Source organism: Arachis hypogaea, chromosome 8 (genome assembly GCF_003086295.3).
Source record: "Arachis hypogaea cultivar Tifrunner chromosome 8, arahy.Tifrunner.gnm2.J5K5, whole genome shotgun sequence".
Lineage (NCBI taxonomy): Eukaryota > Viridiplantae > Streptophyta > Magnoliopsida > Fabales > Fabaceae > Arachis > Arachis hypogaea.
In genome coordinates, this window is record NC_092043.1 from 43,385,474 (window position 1) to 43,404,017 (window position 18,544).

General features: G+C 33.3%; 2 protein-coding genes across 4 annotated transcripts; one reads left to right on the top strand and one right to left on the bottom strand.

Moving 5' to 3' along the window:
* Positions 1 to 667: 667 nt before the first annotated feature.
* Positions 668 to 2,657, bottom strand: LOC112705397 (uncharacterized). Its single transcript, XM_025756230.1, has 4 exons — positions 2,528 to 2,657; positions 1,543 to 2,317; positions 1,322 to 1,455; positions 668 to 1,236 (listed from the first exon to the last, which is right to left on the bottom strand). Exons 1-4 carry the CDS (start codon positions 2,655 to 2,657, stop codon positions 668 to 670), a joined length of 1,608 nt encoding a protein of 535 aa, XP_025612015.1.
* An 8,168-nt stretch (positions 2,658 to 10,825) lies between these two features.
* On the top strand, positions 10,826 to 18,102 carry LOC112707614 (hydroxyproline O-arabinosyltransferase RDN2). Of its 3 annotated transcripts, XM_025759426.3 has the most exons (10): positions 10,913 to 11,059; positions 11,606 to 11,696; positions 11,825 to 12,297; positions 13,532 to 13,599; positions 13,681 to 13,882; positions 14,075 to 14,172; positions 14,266 to 14,335; positions 14,893 to 14,964; positions 15,182 to 15,295; positions 17,769 to 18,102. In XM_025759426.3, exons 3-10 carry the CDS (start codon positions 11,902 to 11,904, stop codon positions 17,829 to 17,831), a joined length of 1,083 nt encoding a protein of 360 aa, XP_025615211.1. In that variant the 5' UTR covers positions 10,913 to 11,059; positions 11,606 to 11,696; positions 11,825 to 11,901; the 3' UTR covers positions 17,832 to 18,102. The 3 variants fall into 3 exon arrangements, with proteins under 3 accessions (XP_025615210.1, XP_025615211.1, XP_025615212.1); XM_025759425.3 differs by lacking the exon at positions 11,606 to 11,696 and having other exon boundaries at positions 10,826 to 11,059; XM_025759427.3 differs by lacking the exons at positions 10,913 to 11,059; positions 11,606 to 11,696 and adding an exon at positions 11,171 to 11,338.
* Positions 18,103 to 18,544: the final 442 nt, after the last annotated feature.

Sequence of the window (18,544 nt, forward strand, 5' to 3'; positions counted from 1 at the left end):
AACTATGTTATTGTGACTATTATGGTTTCAATGTGTGTATGGAGTATGTTAACTAGCTTATTGTGACTATTATAGTTTCAAACTGCGTATATAGTATGTTAACTATGTTATTGTGACTATTATGGTTTCAATGTGTGTATGGAGTATGTTAATTAGGTCTGGTTAACCGGTCAAACCGCACCGGTCCGGTTCACCAATTTTTCCGGTCAAACTGAACCGGTCCGGTTCACCAGTTTTTTCGGTCAAACCGTACTGGTCCGGTCTGGTTTTTACAACTATTTAATTCGATTATTGTTACTATTATGGTTTCGATGCATGTTACAATATCAAATAGTTAGAAACTTAAAAATAAAGTCTTCGGTCCGGTTCATACAGTAAAAGTCCAACCAACTGAAATGCAACAAAAGTAACTCTAGTTTTCGTCCGGTCCCGCACTTGGACCACCTGATTGACGACATCTACTACGGCTGTGGCCCTCAACACCGCATTGCTTGCATCTCCTAGGACCACGCAACATGCGTGTATCCATCTCATTCAAGAAGCGGGTCATCTTAGGCCGACCTTTGGCTACCCGTCTTAGGAATGGATTACCAACAAATTGAGGTCCTTTATAAGGTGGCCATGTTGTAGGATTTTCCAGTGGTCTGAACCTAGCTCTGTATACCCTTCAAACTTGGTCCATTTTGTAAACGTCATGAACGTACACTTGCCAGTCCAACCGCTGATTTGCACAGCAAGCAAACACATGTCGACACGAAATTCTATCAACCTGGAATTCACCACAGTCGCAACGCTGTCGGCGTAGGTCAACTGCATACTCAACCCCACTAGGCATCTCACGTACTTCAAAGACTTCATTTTCTCTGTCGAAGCAACTAACCTGTATATTTCCTGCTGCTCGTTGGTTGGCATGCAACTTACAGGTCACAAGCTCAGAGAACACATGCCCAGCATTAATGCGAGCCTCAGCCTCGGCTCTCTTCCTAGTGAACAACTCATTCAGTCTGTAAAATGTAGCCTTCACAAGGGCGGTGACTGGGAGATTGCGAGCCCCCTTCAAAACAGATTTGATGCACTCCACAAGGTTGGTGGTCATGTGACCCCATCTATATCCACCATCAAATGCCAACGCACACTGCTCACGCGGGATCCTGTCAAGCCAGTTGGTGTAAGCTTCACCCCATTCGCGTAGTCGTTCATAGCGCATTTGGTACTCTCGAATCGTCCTTGAATATCCTATGATAAGAAACATTGAACCATGAACAACATTCTATTCTATCGTATTTATAATTTTAGAAGAGTGCCTCTAATTCAAACTTACCGATATTGACGATAAGCTTCTGCAGGTTAGGTGCCTTGAACTTCCTCAAGAAATTTGACTCAATATGCCTGATACAAAACATATGGAAAGCTCTAGGAGGAGACCAAGCCCCATTACTGCGAGCAATAGCTGACCTGATGGAATCGTGTCGATCAGATATAAGTCCTATACCATCACGTGTCACCACATGTTGGCGTAAGTTACTTAGAAAAAAGTGTCACGCCTCAGAAGTCTCTCCCTCCACTATGGCAAATGCAATTGGGACAATATTGTTATTTCCATCTTGTGAAACTGCTACCAATAAACAACCCTTGTAATTTCCATACAAATGAGTCCCGTCCACCTGCACAACTGGCTTGCAATGTCTGAATGCCCTTATACAAGGGTAATAACTCCAGAAGACTCGGTGCAGTACACAGATATCAGGAACCAAATCATCTCCCTGGTATGCAGGCATAGTCTCAAAGTGAACCACCGCTGACGGCTCCTTGTGACACATAGCCTCAAACCATATGGGCAAGGCTTCGTACAATGCTTCCCAACCCCCGAAGATTGACTCCACCACCTTCTGCTTTGCCAACCATGCTTTGCGATAACTGATGGTGTAGTTAAACTTCGACTGTACTTCCGCAATGACTGATTTCACCTTTATAGATGGGTCAACCTCTACCATCGGCTTAATTGCTTCTGCAACTGTCTTGGAATCCAATTTCGAATGGTCTTGAGAAATACTAGATCGAGTACAAGTGTGACTACCATTGTTCCTTCTTATCTCCCAACAGTACTTCTTCTGCATTTTGGTAACCCGGATCAGCCAATCACAACCTGCACCATATTGTGTACATTTAGCATAGAATGTCGTCGGTTCTGACTCATACACCCTGTAGTCTACACCTCTACGGATGGTATAATCCTTCATCGCCTTGATTACTGCCTCTCTTGAACTGAATTCCATTCCAACCGTGAATTCCCCATCCATCACAATAGGAAGCTCAACTACAATCACACAGCAAGATACGTATTCTCATAAATAATAATAATCTACATTTTTACATATATAATTATAGTCTACATGTTAGCTATCTTATTTACCTAACCACCTAGTAAATATAGTCCATACTAAATAACTAATAACTAATAAATTAATCAAAGGCATGTTACACGAATTGTAATTCACATATCACATAACTATCTTTCTTTACATACCTGCATTCATGTATTGAGGAAACTCCGGTGCATGCATAGCCTCCAAATCCAACGACCGCATGAAAGAAGGCTCTTGAAACGGTTGTTGGTTTGCTAATACATTGGCCACCTCCGTCACATCTGCGTTCATAGTGCCGTCAGCTTCATCTTCTTCTTCACCTAAACCAACGATCTCATAATGACTTTCAAATTCCTCCTCGGTATCACTATCATAATCTTCCAATTCAATATTTCAGTCCGCTTCCGACTGCTCGAACTCAATGTACAGCTCGATGCACGACATTCAATGACGATTTTCAATATATATTGAAAACATTTCATGCATGCTCGCTTCATCCGTTACGTACTTGGTTTGAAATTGTACGAACCCACCAAACACGGATAAAGGATACCTGTACAAAATACACGACACTCTCCTAGATAAACGAGGATCTATCTTCTCACAAATCACACCTTTTAATTCCTCAAACGACAATGTGTATGGAATAATAATATCTAATGGATTTTCACATACAAATTGAACTCCTTCATACGTTTGTAATAAAATCTGCCCAAAATAATACACTTTCAAACTAACTCTATCATCCATATTAACAGTGATATACTAGCTACTCTCAATAACAATATTTTTTTTTCTCTATTTCTGCAACAATAAAAAAAAAGGAGAACCAGAGAAAAAAAGAAGCTACATAACTTACTGGGTTTTTCTCTCTGCACGAAGAAGAGGAAGACGAACTACTGCGTACTAAAGGTAACTTATATGTATACAGCAGCAACAACCAAATCGGACGGTCCGACCGCGTCTTCTCATTTCAAATTTTTTAACAACACTAATCGGACCGTCCGATTAGTTTCAAGCCATTTCCTCTCTCCTGAAATCGGTCCCAGCGATTTCAGTACTCCCCTGGCACAAATCGGACCTTCCGATGTGTGCCCTCTCTCTACTCAATGAAATCGGACGGTCCGATTTTTTTACACTACCAAACAAAACTTCAACACCGTCACACCACCGTAAATCCCCCCAAAACAACATAACTGAGGCTAACTCACACGTTAAAATCATATAAAAAAAACAGCCACAGTATGAGAATACATCATATGTAAAATATTTTATATGAAAAATATTAATATGACGTGTACGTAGATGAATTGGTATACAGCACATGTGAATTGGTACGAAGTACGCTACCGAATTGGTGAATTCGAGTAACTATGAGCTGGTGCAGAAGAATGTAGCAATTCAACACAAGATTATAACCTACCTTTTTTGTGAGGCCTAATTGCTTTTTGAAGTTTAGTACATATATAGTATGCTGATTTTTCCTTTTACAATGGCTTGTTTGCAGGCCTTTTTTTGAATATAATAGAAAGATATTTGTTTATGACACACATGAAAAAGTAAGTTCCTGCAGCTAATCATTCATCTCTATTGTGACTATAATGGTTTAAATACAAAGCCTGAAGTTAAAGATTTAGTTCTAGGTATTTCAATCGAAAAAAATAATGTAACTGCCTCTGGTAGCTTATCTTCTAAGATGTCTGTGGAAGCCAATGAATCTGAATTAGATGTCCAGTCAAATCACTTGGAGAAACCTTTAGAAGTGTATAGTGCTTCAATTCTGAAACGCAACCCATGTTAGATCCGGATCAATTTTTTATTTTACTTTTTTTAGTGCTTATTGGTTACAAAACTCTTGAATGTTTCCAGGTTTCAAATTTTATTTTACAATTTTTATTCTTAAGAGAGAATCGCCGGAGATCTTTTGTGATTCATAACTGAATGTGTTATCTGCTTTAGTTTCACAAACACAAAAAACGAGAATATTTATTTATTACCATATATCTCCTGTTGCATATTAACTTGTCTGATTGAGCGAATGAACTTGCTTTTACTTGTCATTTATAAACGGATAAATTACCACATTCATTTTATTAGATGCCTGTTTTATTGTACATTTCTTAATTTTGTGGGTTATGGTCCCTTTAATCTCAATTCCAATTCCATGCTTGACCCCAATTCCTTGCCTCTTGCTGAATGTGGAGTTAGTGATGCTCAATCCGAGGATAAACTTATTATGGAAGTCTACACATTTCTCGACCAGTGTGTAAGTTTGTCAACGTGTTATGCAGCTATCAATTTTCATTTCCTTGGCTCCCCCCTTACCCTACGAATATTTGGATCCAGATTTTGTATTTGATAATTTAATCATTTTCAGTGCAAGTTTCAATTATTTTTTCTTTTTGGTGGAGAAAACTCACTTTTTTTTTAAGGAAAAACTCTGCATAGTTTTGGATTCTAATAAAGGGTTATACTACCGTGCTGAAAAGAAAATTTTTCTGCTGGTGCTGAAAGTACGTGGCATAAGGGAAGAAAGAACGCGTGTTTAGATTATTGCTAAAGTTTCGAACAATTTCTGCGTGATAGCAGAGTGAGATGTATGAGGATTAAGTACAATTAATAAGAGAAATGCGTTAATGATAGTGATTATGGTATTGGGCTTTTTTTTAAAGATCCAGAAAATATTTGGGCTCATACTAAGTTACTTTGGGTTATAAATATTTATAAAAAATATTTGATAGATTACTCATGATTTATTTAATATTATTTTTAGTTATAAATATTACTTTGTTCTATAGTTATTATAGTTAGTTTTTATTTACTTTGTGCTTTATTTCTTTTTTTTGTAATTTCTTTAGTACTCACATCATTTGTGTATATAATTATTTTTTATGGAAATTTTATTTTTTACTTATATGAATTCTTGTCTTCTATTTTTGTTGTTATACTTTATTTTTTATATGTACCATTTTTTTATTATTTGTTTAGCTCAGTTAAAACTTGTAATTGTAATAGCTGTATATTATATTTATTATTGTAATTTTTTTATAACATAAATTATTCACCCTACTAAAAAGAGTAAAATAAATAAAAAATTAATTATAACTAATAATAGAATCATACCAATAAAAAAATTATAATCTAAAATAATATTAAATAAATCATGAGTAATCTAATTTAATAAAATATATTTTTATATATTATTCATATATTATTATGTTTTTTATATAAAGTATATTTTTTCAATTTTTTATGCTAATTTTAATTCAATAAGTAAATATTAATTTTTATTATTAACTTGATTAATAAAATTAATTTAAATACCTAAAATAAAAAGATAAGATAATATCAAATAATTATTTAAATTCATGTCTTTTTAATAATTTTTGTCTAAAATTAACTTTGAGTAATATAATTCAAACAATATTTAATTTATTACAATATATTTTTATATAAAAACTTGCTAAACATAAATTATGCTAATTTTAACTCACTTTTAATCAATATCAATTTTTTCATCTACAGACTTCAATCTAAATATACACTTAAGTAATAATAAATTCTTTTTTACAATTTCAGTTTTTTTTTTTTTGTCATGACAATTTTAATATCTAAATTAACAATTAGTATCTCCCTCAATAAAAAAGAAAAATGAACTGCATACTATGTCAAACTGACAAAAAATTAACAACTCTAAAAAAACTTCCAAAATTATATTTACAAAAAACTCATTTATAACTCCATAGCCAATACAACCCATCATATATTTTACTCACTTCATCTTTGTTCAATAATCGAAAAAACCAAACCTTAGTGTGAGCCCAAATATTTTCTGAATCCTAAAAAAAAGCACAATACCATAATCACCATCATTAACGCATTTCTCTTCATCAACTGATTAATTGTACTTAATCTCGTACATTATACTCTGCTATCATGCAGGAATTGTCCAAGACTTTAGCAACAATCTAAACAGACGTTCTTTCTTTTCCCATACATACTTTCAGTACCAGTAAAAAAAAATTTCAGCACGGTAGTATAACCCTAATTTTATTATGCTATATAGACATAAAACCTCACTTGTACTAACTTTTCAAACAGCAATTGGAGTATACTATTTATTTGAAAAGAACTTGATTATATCTATGTAATTGTTTTCTATATTGGTTCTTTATCTATTGAATTCTTGATGCGGGCTAAATGTCGGTTTAAAAATTTTACAAATTATAAAATTCTTTGTTGCAAGCATTGGCAAATAATTTTATCAATCAAAATTTAGAAAGGTTATCATAATTCAAATTAAATAACCGAAAATTTTAATCTCGAGTCGTTTTTCTAAAAATTGCAATAAGGTATATAGGTATTGATTATGAAAAACAAGAGTGATAACAATAAACAAAAATATAAATGGCAACAATTAAAGAAACAAGCAAAAAATTAAACTAAAGGCAATTGAGACAATTAACTGGTAAAAGAACAAAATTTTAGTGCAAAATTATTTTGGCAATGGTAGATAATTAAAGATAACTGTCTTTGTCATTAGCCATAAACATGACAATTGTGAAGAGTTAATCCTATTTTAGCGACTCCTAAACATTGAGGAAAATTAAATAAGTATAATTGATCTCAATCCACAAATTCCAACTAAGTCACTAATTAGACTTAATGAAAGGATAATGTTAGTGGAAACTAAATCAACTAACAACTCTAAATCACCAATCAATATCGGACATCAATGACTCAAGGTCATCCAAGTCCTCAATCCTAAGTCAAGAATACAAAATTTTACTCTAAAACAAAAAGAGACATTTTATCAAATACTTAGAAGATATAAAAATAAAGCATCATAAATTACAATAATAATAAAATCTATAACTATCAATCTCAAGAAAGCAATAACAAGTTAACAACAATTCAAATAAACAACAATAAACCTGAAAAATATCAATTGCATTAAAAAAAATAGAATTCAACAAGAGAGTTTATAAACTAAATTTACAAAAATTGAGAAGCTAACAAGTAAAACTATGAAAATTAAGACAATAGAACAAGAAAATATAAAAAAAAATTAAACTAAAACAAGATTAAAACCTAAATCTAAAGAGAAATTAAACTAAGAAACTCTAATTCTAGCAAGAAGTTAGAGTTTTTTTCTATAGAATTCTACCTAAAACCATGCTAAAAACCTAAACTATCACTACTTCCTATATTACTTGGTTGATCCCTCTTGAGTCTTGCCTCTATATGCTTCAGAAATGAGTTAAATTGGGTCAAAAATGAACCAGAAATCGCAAATCACGTGCCATTTTAAGTGACTTATGCGCTGCAAGCCATGCGTACGCACAAATTGAAGGAGATGCGTATGCACAAGTCATGGGTATGCATAACCCAGAAAATGTCTAATCCCATTTCTTCATGAATTCTCCACTTTTGCATATTTTTTCTTCTTCCTTTTAAGTCATCATTGCCTTCTAAACCTTGAATCACTCAAACAAATATATCAAGGCATCGAATGGGATAAAAGTGAATTAAATTTAGCAATTTAAAATATAAAAAGTATGTTTTAACAATTAAGTATAATTATGGAGAAATTCACAAAAGCATGCAATTTCAAAGAATAAATACAAGGTAAGTTGATAAAATTCATTCATTTCAAGCAAAAAATAATTATAAAATATGAATTTATCAATTTTCTTACACTTAAACAATAGCATACTCATGCTAAATATTAAAAAAGACAAAATCAAGGGATGACACACTTATTAAAAGTAAACTATCTAATATCTATTCTATCTATTTCTATTTATCTATCTATTTGTATCTTTTTGTATCATTTGGTCAAAGCCAATCAATTTTCAAGAAAACATTTATACATAAAGGACTAAAACAATATAGCAATGAATGCAATCCCATGAATCAATTTGAGTTCTAAGACAATATAACAACTTGTAAGATACGATTTTGAGTTCTAAGACAATATAATAAGATCAAGATCGGTGGAAACATAGAATTGAATAATGGAATCTCTCACCGGATGTGTATATTCTCTAATCGCTTAAGTGTATAAGGTTGATTCACTCAATTTCCTTCTAATCTTGTTTTCTAAGATTTATTTTTCTTCTAACAATTAACAAATATTTATGCATGCATACAAGTATCATAAAATTTTTTTCAAGAGTTGTAATAAAGTTAGAGTAAAAGTAAGATTGTATTTGACCAAGTGGACTAAAAATTGAATTTTGATTAGCTTAAATTTCCACCTAATCTACTACAACAACATATTCAATTCTAATGAAAAACCTAACTACCAATTATTCACTTTTCACATATTTATGCTCTTTCTCAATTCATATCGCATATGCATTATTCTCAACTTTTCTTTGAGGTTACATTTGTCTCTTTTTTAGCTTTCTTTTTTTTTATATATATATAACATAATATATACACAAAAGATTAATGCATGAATATGTACCCAATTTTCAAGATTTCCAATGAAAATCCAAAATACATATTTTTTCTTTCTATCAATGTTCCGACAATCTCCTTCTCTCATACTTAGATGATACACACTCACTTACCTAAACTAATCAAAGATGCAATTTAAGTACATTCATAGTTTTCCGCTTAAGGTTGTGATGTGCTAAAGTTAACAACAAGAGGGATTAATAAGGTTCAAAATTGGTTAACAAGGGTCGATAAAAAGGTGATATGGATAAGTGAGCTTAAATGAAATAATGGTCTCAATCATATAAATGCATTCATACACCAAATATTGGACATAAAGAATCAAACAAAACAAAGATTGCAATTAGAAAAAGAGAATAACACACAAGAATAAAATAGTGGTTAAAATGATTCAACCACACATTAAAACTCAAATCTCACTTGATTGTGTGTTCTAGCTTTAATCTTTGAATCACCTCAAGTATCTGACTTGTTTTCCAAGGCAGATCGTAAAACCCGACTTGACTGGATGAAAGCTACAAGAGATAAAGACTGACTTAGAAATGCTTGAGTCCGACCTAAAGAAGCTCAGCCTCAAGTATAGGCTCTCTTCATACCTTGACCAATAACTTAACCAAGTCCAAAATAAATAAAGTCGAATTAGCACTCTACAAATATCAATGTTCGGATCTACATTACTACCTACTCGACCTCACAGAAGTCAGACACAGAGACATGGGCTTAGCCCTAGTTATTTCAATAAGTGACTAACTCCTACCACATCTCCTATTGATCTAGAAGAGAGATTTTAATAACCTCCCTGATAAAAGGGAATAATTATCCACCATCAAAGGTGGAATCACTTTATAAAGTGGTTATTGGCTCACCACATACAACTATAAATACCTTGATATTTTTAAGTATTTTTGAAACTCTAATATATAAAAAAATCTGCCTAAAACTCTTATTAACTTAAGCATTGAAATTTTTTGTACATACCTACATCAGATGGCAGCACTTATGCACCCGAAAATATCATACACAATTCCAAATAGAGTTTGAATCTCATGTTCAAACCCAAATCACAATTTCAAGTAACCTCCAGAATAAGCGTGAAAGTAAGTCCTATAATGAAATATGCTTTTGTTATCTTGGAGTAATAGCATTAAAGTTGAAGATGACGACAAATTTTGGAGATAATTTTTTTAATATCCACTTTGAAAAATATGCTTAATTTTACGTGTTTTAACAATTTTGATTTTTGAGAATTGGTTTTTTATGCTCGTCTTCTGAATTGGGTGGAAGAAGAACGTTGAGTGCAATTACTTTTAATGAGTAGATGAAATTGATAAATAAAAAAAAAAACACTAAATGTGGAGAAATGTTCTACGAATAGCAACTCAATGGACATTGTGAATGAAAGTATTTGTGAATCAAATATTTTTGCAATGCTTCTTTGTATAATAATCACGGGACTTGTACTTTGATTCAGTTTTCTTTCTTTGGTTAAGTAGGACATAGGGCTGGCAGTAATGACATGAGATGTTTATGTAGAAAAGGCATTTCATAATTGTAATGTAGTAATGTAGTTTATTTTTAAGATGAACTATGACATTGCAGTGTCTATTTATCAGACAGTAAATAAAATATAATTGTGGGTTAATTTAAATTGCAGCATTAACCAAAATCATAAAAAAAAAACAAATGTAACTAATTTGAAAATTAACATGGACAAAACCACAAAACTAACATGAAAGGAATTAACACCAAATTTACTAATGCCATAACATTAAGACAAAAAGCATTCTTTTCATAGTGCAATGGTTACATAAATCACTAACCAACTCAAGTGCACCTTAATTAGCAACAAGCTCTTGTCTATTTGAAATGAGAATATCACAGTCACGTCAAACCAAAAAGTCCAATCAGATTTGTACAGAACTACGGATCCATAATAAATATTAATTATATCTTCGAGGACAATTTTAATAGTTTATATTTTTTTTTTAAGAATCCCCATTTGTCAAAGTTAGATTCATAATAAATAATATTAATTATTATAATTAATTATAATAATACTTTCACCGCCGTGAGGGCTCGTCGGAGTGGAAATACTGCAAAGTACACCCCTCTCTCTCTCTCTCTCTCTCTCTCTCTCTCTCTCTCTCTCTCTCTCTCTTCTGTCTTCTTGGATCCAAAAAATCATTGTGGATTTCTCTCTCTGTCTCTTACTCAAAATACAAGCAAAGGTACTCTCTCTCTCTCTCTCTCTCTCTCTCTCTCTCTCTCTCTCTCTCTCTCTCTCTGTGAATGCATCATTTCAACTATTTCCTTTGACTTTGTAACCTTAATGGCATTCTGTTACATGTTAGTTTTTCAATTTCTCTGCAATCCAATTTGAGGTTTTTCGGGTATCACTTCACATTAGTGCCGCCAGTTCTAAAAATTTGGCGTTGACCCCGTTTTCTATGTTCATCATGTTGCTTCTGATTTACTTTACTAGCTGCCACGGAGTGTTGGTTTTGAGTGTAAGTTGATTCAATTCGCTGCAAATCGAGATTTGTAACCTAAAATCAAATCAATTCCCTTACGTTTTCTGTATATTGTTACTTGTTAACTATATATGTACATTGTCCTTTTCCATTTCCAGCGTGTTTCTGAATATGTGAATTTTATATATATGTTAATCAAAGTGACATTTGCTTTATTGATTCAATTTATAGATGTTCTTTTTAATTAATTTTTTTTGGAGGAACTACAATCACTGCTTTAATTCTCTAAATGTTGACTTGTAGAAATGTTCGTGGGATTTTCTCAAGTCACTGATTAGGAATTAGGATCATGGTGCAGAGTATTTTTCTTTTTCTAGGTTAAATGACCAATCAGGTAGTTGCTAGACCATTGCGGTGATTCTAGAAGAAGTTACCAATTAGGATCATCATGTGTTTCTGAAGTATTGAAAGACTTGAGAAGTGGAAGATTCAGACTGTGACTAAGAGCTATTTGTTTTCCAGGGTAGAGAATTTTGCTTTCTTGAAGACTGAGGAATCAGGCCCATGATATTCTGATATCTAACTGTATTAGGAAGATAATGGGACGAACTTCACCATTACTTATCATTTTTTTGGTTCTTGGTTCGTCCTTTGCCACGTATAATGTGGTAACGATGCTAATCCGCTATGGATCTTCAGAAGGTGTGGCCTTTAGTGATGGTTTGTTGTTGTTTGATCCCATCATTGAGATGCCTGCACATGCAAAGAATCGGAAGGTGTCTAAGGCACCTTTTCATGTCGCCCTAACGGCTACTGATGCTCCATACAACAAATGGCAATGCCGCATCATGTATTACTGGTATAAAAGGCAAAAGAACATGCCTGGGTCAGAGATGGGAGGATTCACTAGAATTCTACATTCTGGAAAGCCAGACAACTTGATGGATGAAATTCCCACTGTTGTGGTAGATCCTCTTCCAGCTGGTATGGACAGGGTGAGTTAATATAATGATTTTTTCCTCATGATGATCAAAATCCATTGCTAGACATGCTTGTGTGTGTAAATATGTGTTTCTCTGCTTCTCCTTTTAATATTTTTATGCAAAATAATACTGATGGTGTTTTATAGTACTTTGGTGATATGAAATGAAGGAAATCCTAGAAAATTTGCAGCTCCAATATAATAATTCAAAGGATGATGTTAGGTGGAGGAAACCTTAAGGATCATTGAGAAAACTGTTATTGAATTTCAACATGGAACTGGCCAGCAAAGCTTAAATTTCTTTAAATATTCTAATGCCAAGGAAATGGAAATCTAAGGGCCTTTTCCTAAACCCCAAGCTGAATACATCTTCGATCTTCCCTTTATATTCTAGGCTGAATGTGTGAGACTATGGGCTTCAATTTTCTGTCTTCATATGTTATGCAGGCAAATGTGGTCCATAACTCAATATCGATTCCATTCATCTATAAATTGAGTTCGTTCAGGAGGTTAATACAGATAATTATTATTCTCAACTACTTGACTTCTATTTGAAGCTTATTTTGCTTGTTATCCAGATTTTGTATTCATCCCCATTATCATTTTTGTTATTGATATTTGACAAATAGTTAATAATTGAATGTCTTCCTCTGCAGTTATATCCAATTCCAGCATACCTGATTGGATATTCATATTCTCAATTAGATGATTATCTTTTATTTCTTGTTTTATTCTGCCCATAGTACACCAACTAAGCCTTGTCTCGCTAGGTGGAGTCAGCCATATGGATCAAACAATGTCATAGTATTAAGCATTCTACAGTAAATGTTATTCCCATCTAAACCATTAATATCTAAATCCATTTTACTACTTTCAGCTATGGCCTTTCTAGGTCTTTCTTCATCTCTAGCTATAGGACTTTCCTGTCTTCTCTACTCCAGTTACAAGGACCTCTAAATTCCTCTCCAAAACTACCTATTCCAAGACTCTTCCATCTTCTCAACAACAGGCACTACCCCAATTCTCCCCAATGCATTCATTTCTAAATTCTAATCCTGTTTTCCCTAATTTCTTCACTCATCCTTTGCAGCTCCCTTGTCTCTAAAATGTTTTTCTTGTTTTATTATTGACTATTTTGCACAAGATTTGGTCGCATACAAAATTGCCAGTATTATTATTCTTTATGCAGTAAAATATACTGTCCATACAATTCAAATGATTTGACTTATTGGTTAATATCTTTTCAGGGATACATTGTTCTAAATAGACCATGGGCCTTTGTACAGTGGCTGGAAAAGGCAACTATCGAGGAAGAGTGAGATCTCTTGTACTAAGTGATTTCTCTTTTATTTTACACTAAAATATAAAAAGTTGATATAGTTGTCTTTTGATGCAGATATGTGTTAATGGCAGAGCCTGATCACATATTTGTACGTCCCTTACCCAATTTGGCATATGGAGGACATCCAGCTGCTTTCCCATTCTTTTACATCACGCCTGAGAAGAATGAAAAAATCATAAGGAAGTTTTTTCCTGAGGAGCATGGACCAGTTACAAATGTAGATCCAATTGGCAATTCTCCTGTAATTATCAGGAAGGTAAACGTTCTTCCCAAAACTTCCAATTAGCCGAAATGGATCCATACATGCACTTAATATCTCCGTGTTTCACTGGTTCTTGTAACTGATGTTATCAGTTGATTGGACCCAGCATTTTTGTTCCATCATTCGTATTATGGAAAAATCTTAATATCAGTCAGTTATACATTTGACTTCTGTGCTGTTTTTTAGGATTTGATTGAAAAGATTGCCCCCACATGGATGAACGTGTCTTTGAAAATGAAAGAGGATCCAGAGACTGATAAAGCTTTTGGATGGGTGCTCGAAATGTATGTCTCATCAAATATTCGATTTTGCATTAATATGCAAAGATAGTGACAATTTCATATTGATGTATGCTAATGGTTCTTGTTGGACGCAAGGTATGCTTATGCTGTAGCTTCTGCACTGCATGGAGTGCGCCATATTCTGCGTAAAGACTTCATGCTACAGGTTTGGGAAAACCTCATGTAACACTTGATATTGTATTGGTTTATGCAGATATAGTCATCAATAGCAGCATATATTGATGGTTAGGATTGAGTTTGAGGTACACAATAATCCAAACTGATAAAACTTAAAATGGTTGGTTTAATTTTGGTATTGGAAATCTTTTCTAGCCAACCTAATCCAAATTAATCTGCACTAAAATCAGGTTGGTTTTGTTTGGGTTCAATTAAAAGACAAGTTATCACCTTCCTATAAGTTTTTCTTTATGATGATAGTAGCAATGTTGGATTGGGTTTGGCTTTAAGTGATGCAATGCAATAATCTAAACACTTACATGCAACTAATACTAGGTTATTTTTTAAGACACATTTGCATGCTAAAACCCAACAGTCATACAATCTTCTTAACATAAACCAGTGCAAACTGATTTAGTGATTTATTGTGTCAATTTGGGTTCATTGGGCCTATCTAATCCAGTGAATGCACCAATTATCAGCTCAAGTGGGTGTTAGATTGAATATGATATGCATATTTTGACTTCTGTGTATTTGATTTCTCAGCCCCCATGGGATCTCTCAACTGAGAACAAGTTCATAATTCACTATACTTACGGATGTGATTACAATATGAAGGTAAATTTTTTTGTTTATCTCTCCCATTCCTCGAACTATGCATGGTTATGATTGTTTACTATTGCTTATAATTTCCATTCTAGATCAACCTGTGAAATCTGCTTAATTTTCTTATTATGCCATAGAAGTATACTTTAGATGGTTTAAACTTTTGCCAAATACACTACCTATTTGTCATATATTTCAATATAACAGTTTCTTGTTTTGGAATGCGCAGGGTGAGTTGACATATGGTAAAATTGGTGAGTGGAGATTTGACAAAAGGTCTCATCTACGAGGACCTCCACCGAGGAACTTGCCCTTACCTCCACCAGGGGTTCCTGAAAGTGTGGTATGTAAAGATTTTGCCAACTAATTCAAACAGCTTGTCTTCTTAAATAAATTATCTAGCAAGAAATGCATTCTCTGATACCTATGACTTGATTCAAAACTTAAAAGGGGATCTATGCAATTTCAAGCTTTTTCATATTCTTTCAAAATGTAAGATGAAATGAAGAAAAGCAATTTTCACTTAGGTTTGTGGACAACTATCTTTAAATGTGAACTAGACACAAAAGCACCATATTCCACAGGTTTAAAAACTGCTTTCGTTATACTTTATTTTTTGGCCAATTCTATCATGCTTTCCATTTGGTGCGTAACTTTTGCCTAACTTACCTTTTATAGTAACTTTTAAATATTTTAAAAAATTTTACTTTTATATTTTTAAATTTAAAATTAATTATTTAGTTTTTTTTAGCTGATAGTGGCCTCATAATTGTGAGAAATTATCACAGTATATGCAAGGTTCAAATCTCGATTCACATCACCTAGCCAATAACACCTTGGTTGTGGTGGCTGTGGCTAGTGCAACCGCCCGCAATGTGTAAACTGCGTTGAACACATTAACGCAGGAATTGCAACTGTGATTAAAACTGGCAACAGCTTAAAATTTTGGTTGTAGGCCACTAGCATTGAACTATGCCATCCTTCAACTTTCCACTACTGCAATTGAAGTTGATGTAAACCATCAAAAGGCATTTGTTTTGGAAGTATATGCCTGATGAATCCCATTGCACCATATCATCTTTTGTGGCTAGAGTTTTTAAGGTGCCTGTATATTTACTTATTACCCAGATACTGTTCTCTGAAACTTCCTTCTCATTTGTTCCCCTTTCACTCCCCCTCCCCAGGATGCCAAAAACTGAAAAAAATAAAAAATATAAAAAAAAAAAGAAGAAAAAAGGGTCTATCCTTGGTATATTACGCCTTTGGTTCATTGTTCAAAAAATTTAGATCCATAGATTACATTGTCAAAATAGAGTAAAGATTTCAGAGAGGATCTGAAGGCTTGTGGAAAAAAAGAGAATATTAGGTGACCAGTATCTCGTGTGGGGAGGGAATCCCAAAGTCATTACACCTGTGTTACTCAGCATCATCTCCCTTCAGCCTCCAAAGCTATTTTTAGTTCAGCTTCCTCCGGTGCAGCATTGCATTTCTGTGTCATCTTAATAGCAAAGTTAGATCAAGGATTAGACTTTTCAAAATATGGTTGGTTCTGCTTAGCATATAGTTAGTTTAAAAGCAAATTGCTTGAACAATTTCTTTGAACTTGGTATTGTTAAACAGTAACACTGCTAATACTTTTGCCTATCCTCTGAGAAGCCTTCTCAGTTTTGTCCTCACTTTGAATCACCGTTTTCATCAACCAATTCAGTTGTCAAGTGTTCAAGGGTGTTTATGAGATTCCTTTCTTCTTTTAATGCTTGCATTGGGAGTGAATCCTCTCAATTTTTTTCCCCTCAATTGTTTGGTAAAGTGTGATCTTTTACCATTTAATATCTTCTCTAACATAGTTTTTCTTGGTCCCATTTAAAGAATGTAAGGTGAGAGATCATACATTACCAAACAATTGAAGGAAAAAATTAAGAGGATCCATTCTTATCCTGTCATTAGTAGCACACTGCATCATCTTTTCTTATTTTTGTCTTTTTTCTTTTAATTTTTTTTATGTTGCTTAAACATGTCTTTGATCCCTATATAAATTTGGGTCATTTTGTTTTATTCCCTCTAAAAGTTGTGTGCTATTTTCGTAGTTCATTTTTCTCTCTTTCTGATTTTAGTGCCTTGTGCTCTAAACTTGCTTGCATTTTGTTGATATAAATGTAGAAAATTGTCTTACTATTGTAAAGTTTTTCTCAATCTTCTTTTGATTTGTATAGATATCACCACTTGACACCAAAATTTAAAGGATAACAACCAAAAACACCAAGCTGCTTTTTTATTTTAGGGAAAAAAGGCTAACATTATTGAAAACTATAAACATAGTTAAAGCTTCATGTGCATCTTTTTTCCTTCTTGTTTTCTCCCTTTCTTTCAAAGATAGCCTTTTTAAACCGCAGTGTTATAGGAGGTGTTTTATTTAACATACATTCAGTTTATATAGTATATCTAACTTGTCATTTAATATATATACAGCTCCTCAATCTTTACATAATTGGTTTATCTTTTTATTTTTTTTCCTTTTATTTTACTTTCTTGGTGATGGGGTGTTGGGAGGGGAATTATTGGATTGAATCTTCTAAGTATTAAGATGTGTTAAGTAATAACGTGACGGGACTTGTTAGATATGTAACCATTTATATTCAGTTATTTAACATTCTATCAATCTAAGGGTGATTACTCGTTAATTGTTATTTCACTTTGTCACTTTATACATCCCCTCATTGGACCCAAATTCGGAATTATTGGTATCTTTATAGAGTAAGGAAAGCATGATAAAAAGGCATGACTAACCAGTTGTTTACTTTTAATAACGTGTGCAGGTGACCCTAGTGAAGATGGTGAACGAGGCAAGTGCTAACATCCCCAATTGGGACACAACGTAAATATTTTTCTTTTTTTTTTCTTTTTCATTTTTACCCTCTTTGTATTGAAGGTACATGTTTGGAAAAAGAAAAAGCATAGCAGATATGTTAAGACTAATTTTTTTTTTTTTTCTTCTTTACCGAGTTTAGTCATAGAATCATAGATCAATGTACTATATACCCCTTTATAGGACAAGTTAATTTCAGGGTAAGGTTTTTTTTTTGGATAATTTTTGGGCTAGTACCACAGTGCCAAATAATTTGTTCAGTAAAATAGTACACTTTATCTGTATCGGGGTTCGAATTCTGCCTTGTGTATGCAGTAATCCATTAGCTAGCGGTAGACTTTTAAATGGAGCTCAGATCCGCGACGGATTAGTCCTTGACCTGTCGGGTTGGGGGATACCGTAGACAAAAAAAAAAAATTGTTTATGTAATTGCATTCCCTCAATGACTATAATCGTTTCTGACGATTTTTACCGCGTATCTGCATTCTGGAGTTATTCCATTTTATTATATATTTATATTAAACATTTGAATAAAACTCAAAATAGTTCCTGATAATTACTTCAAAAGATAATGAGACCTTTAACAAAAAAAAATTTCAATCCAGCGGCTTCTGACAATTACCTCGAAAGGACAATGAGGCTTTTGTGCCAAAAAAAATCTAAGTTGTTTTTTTTTTGCACAGAGGTTAATCAGTCCTAAAAAAAATATCAGGGGCCGGCTTGGGT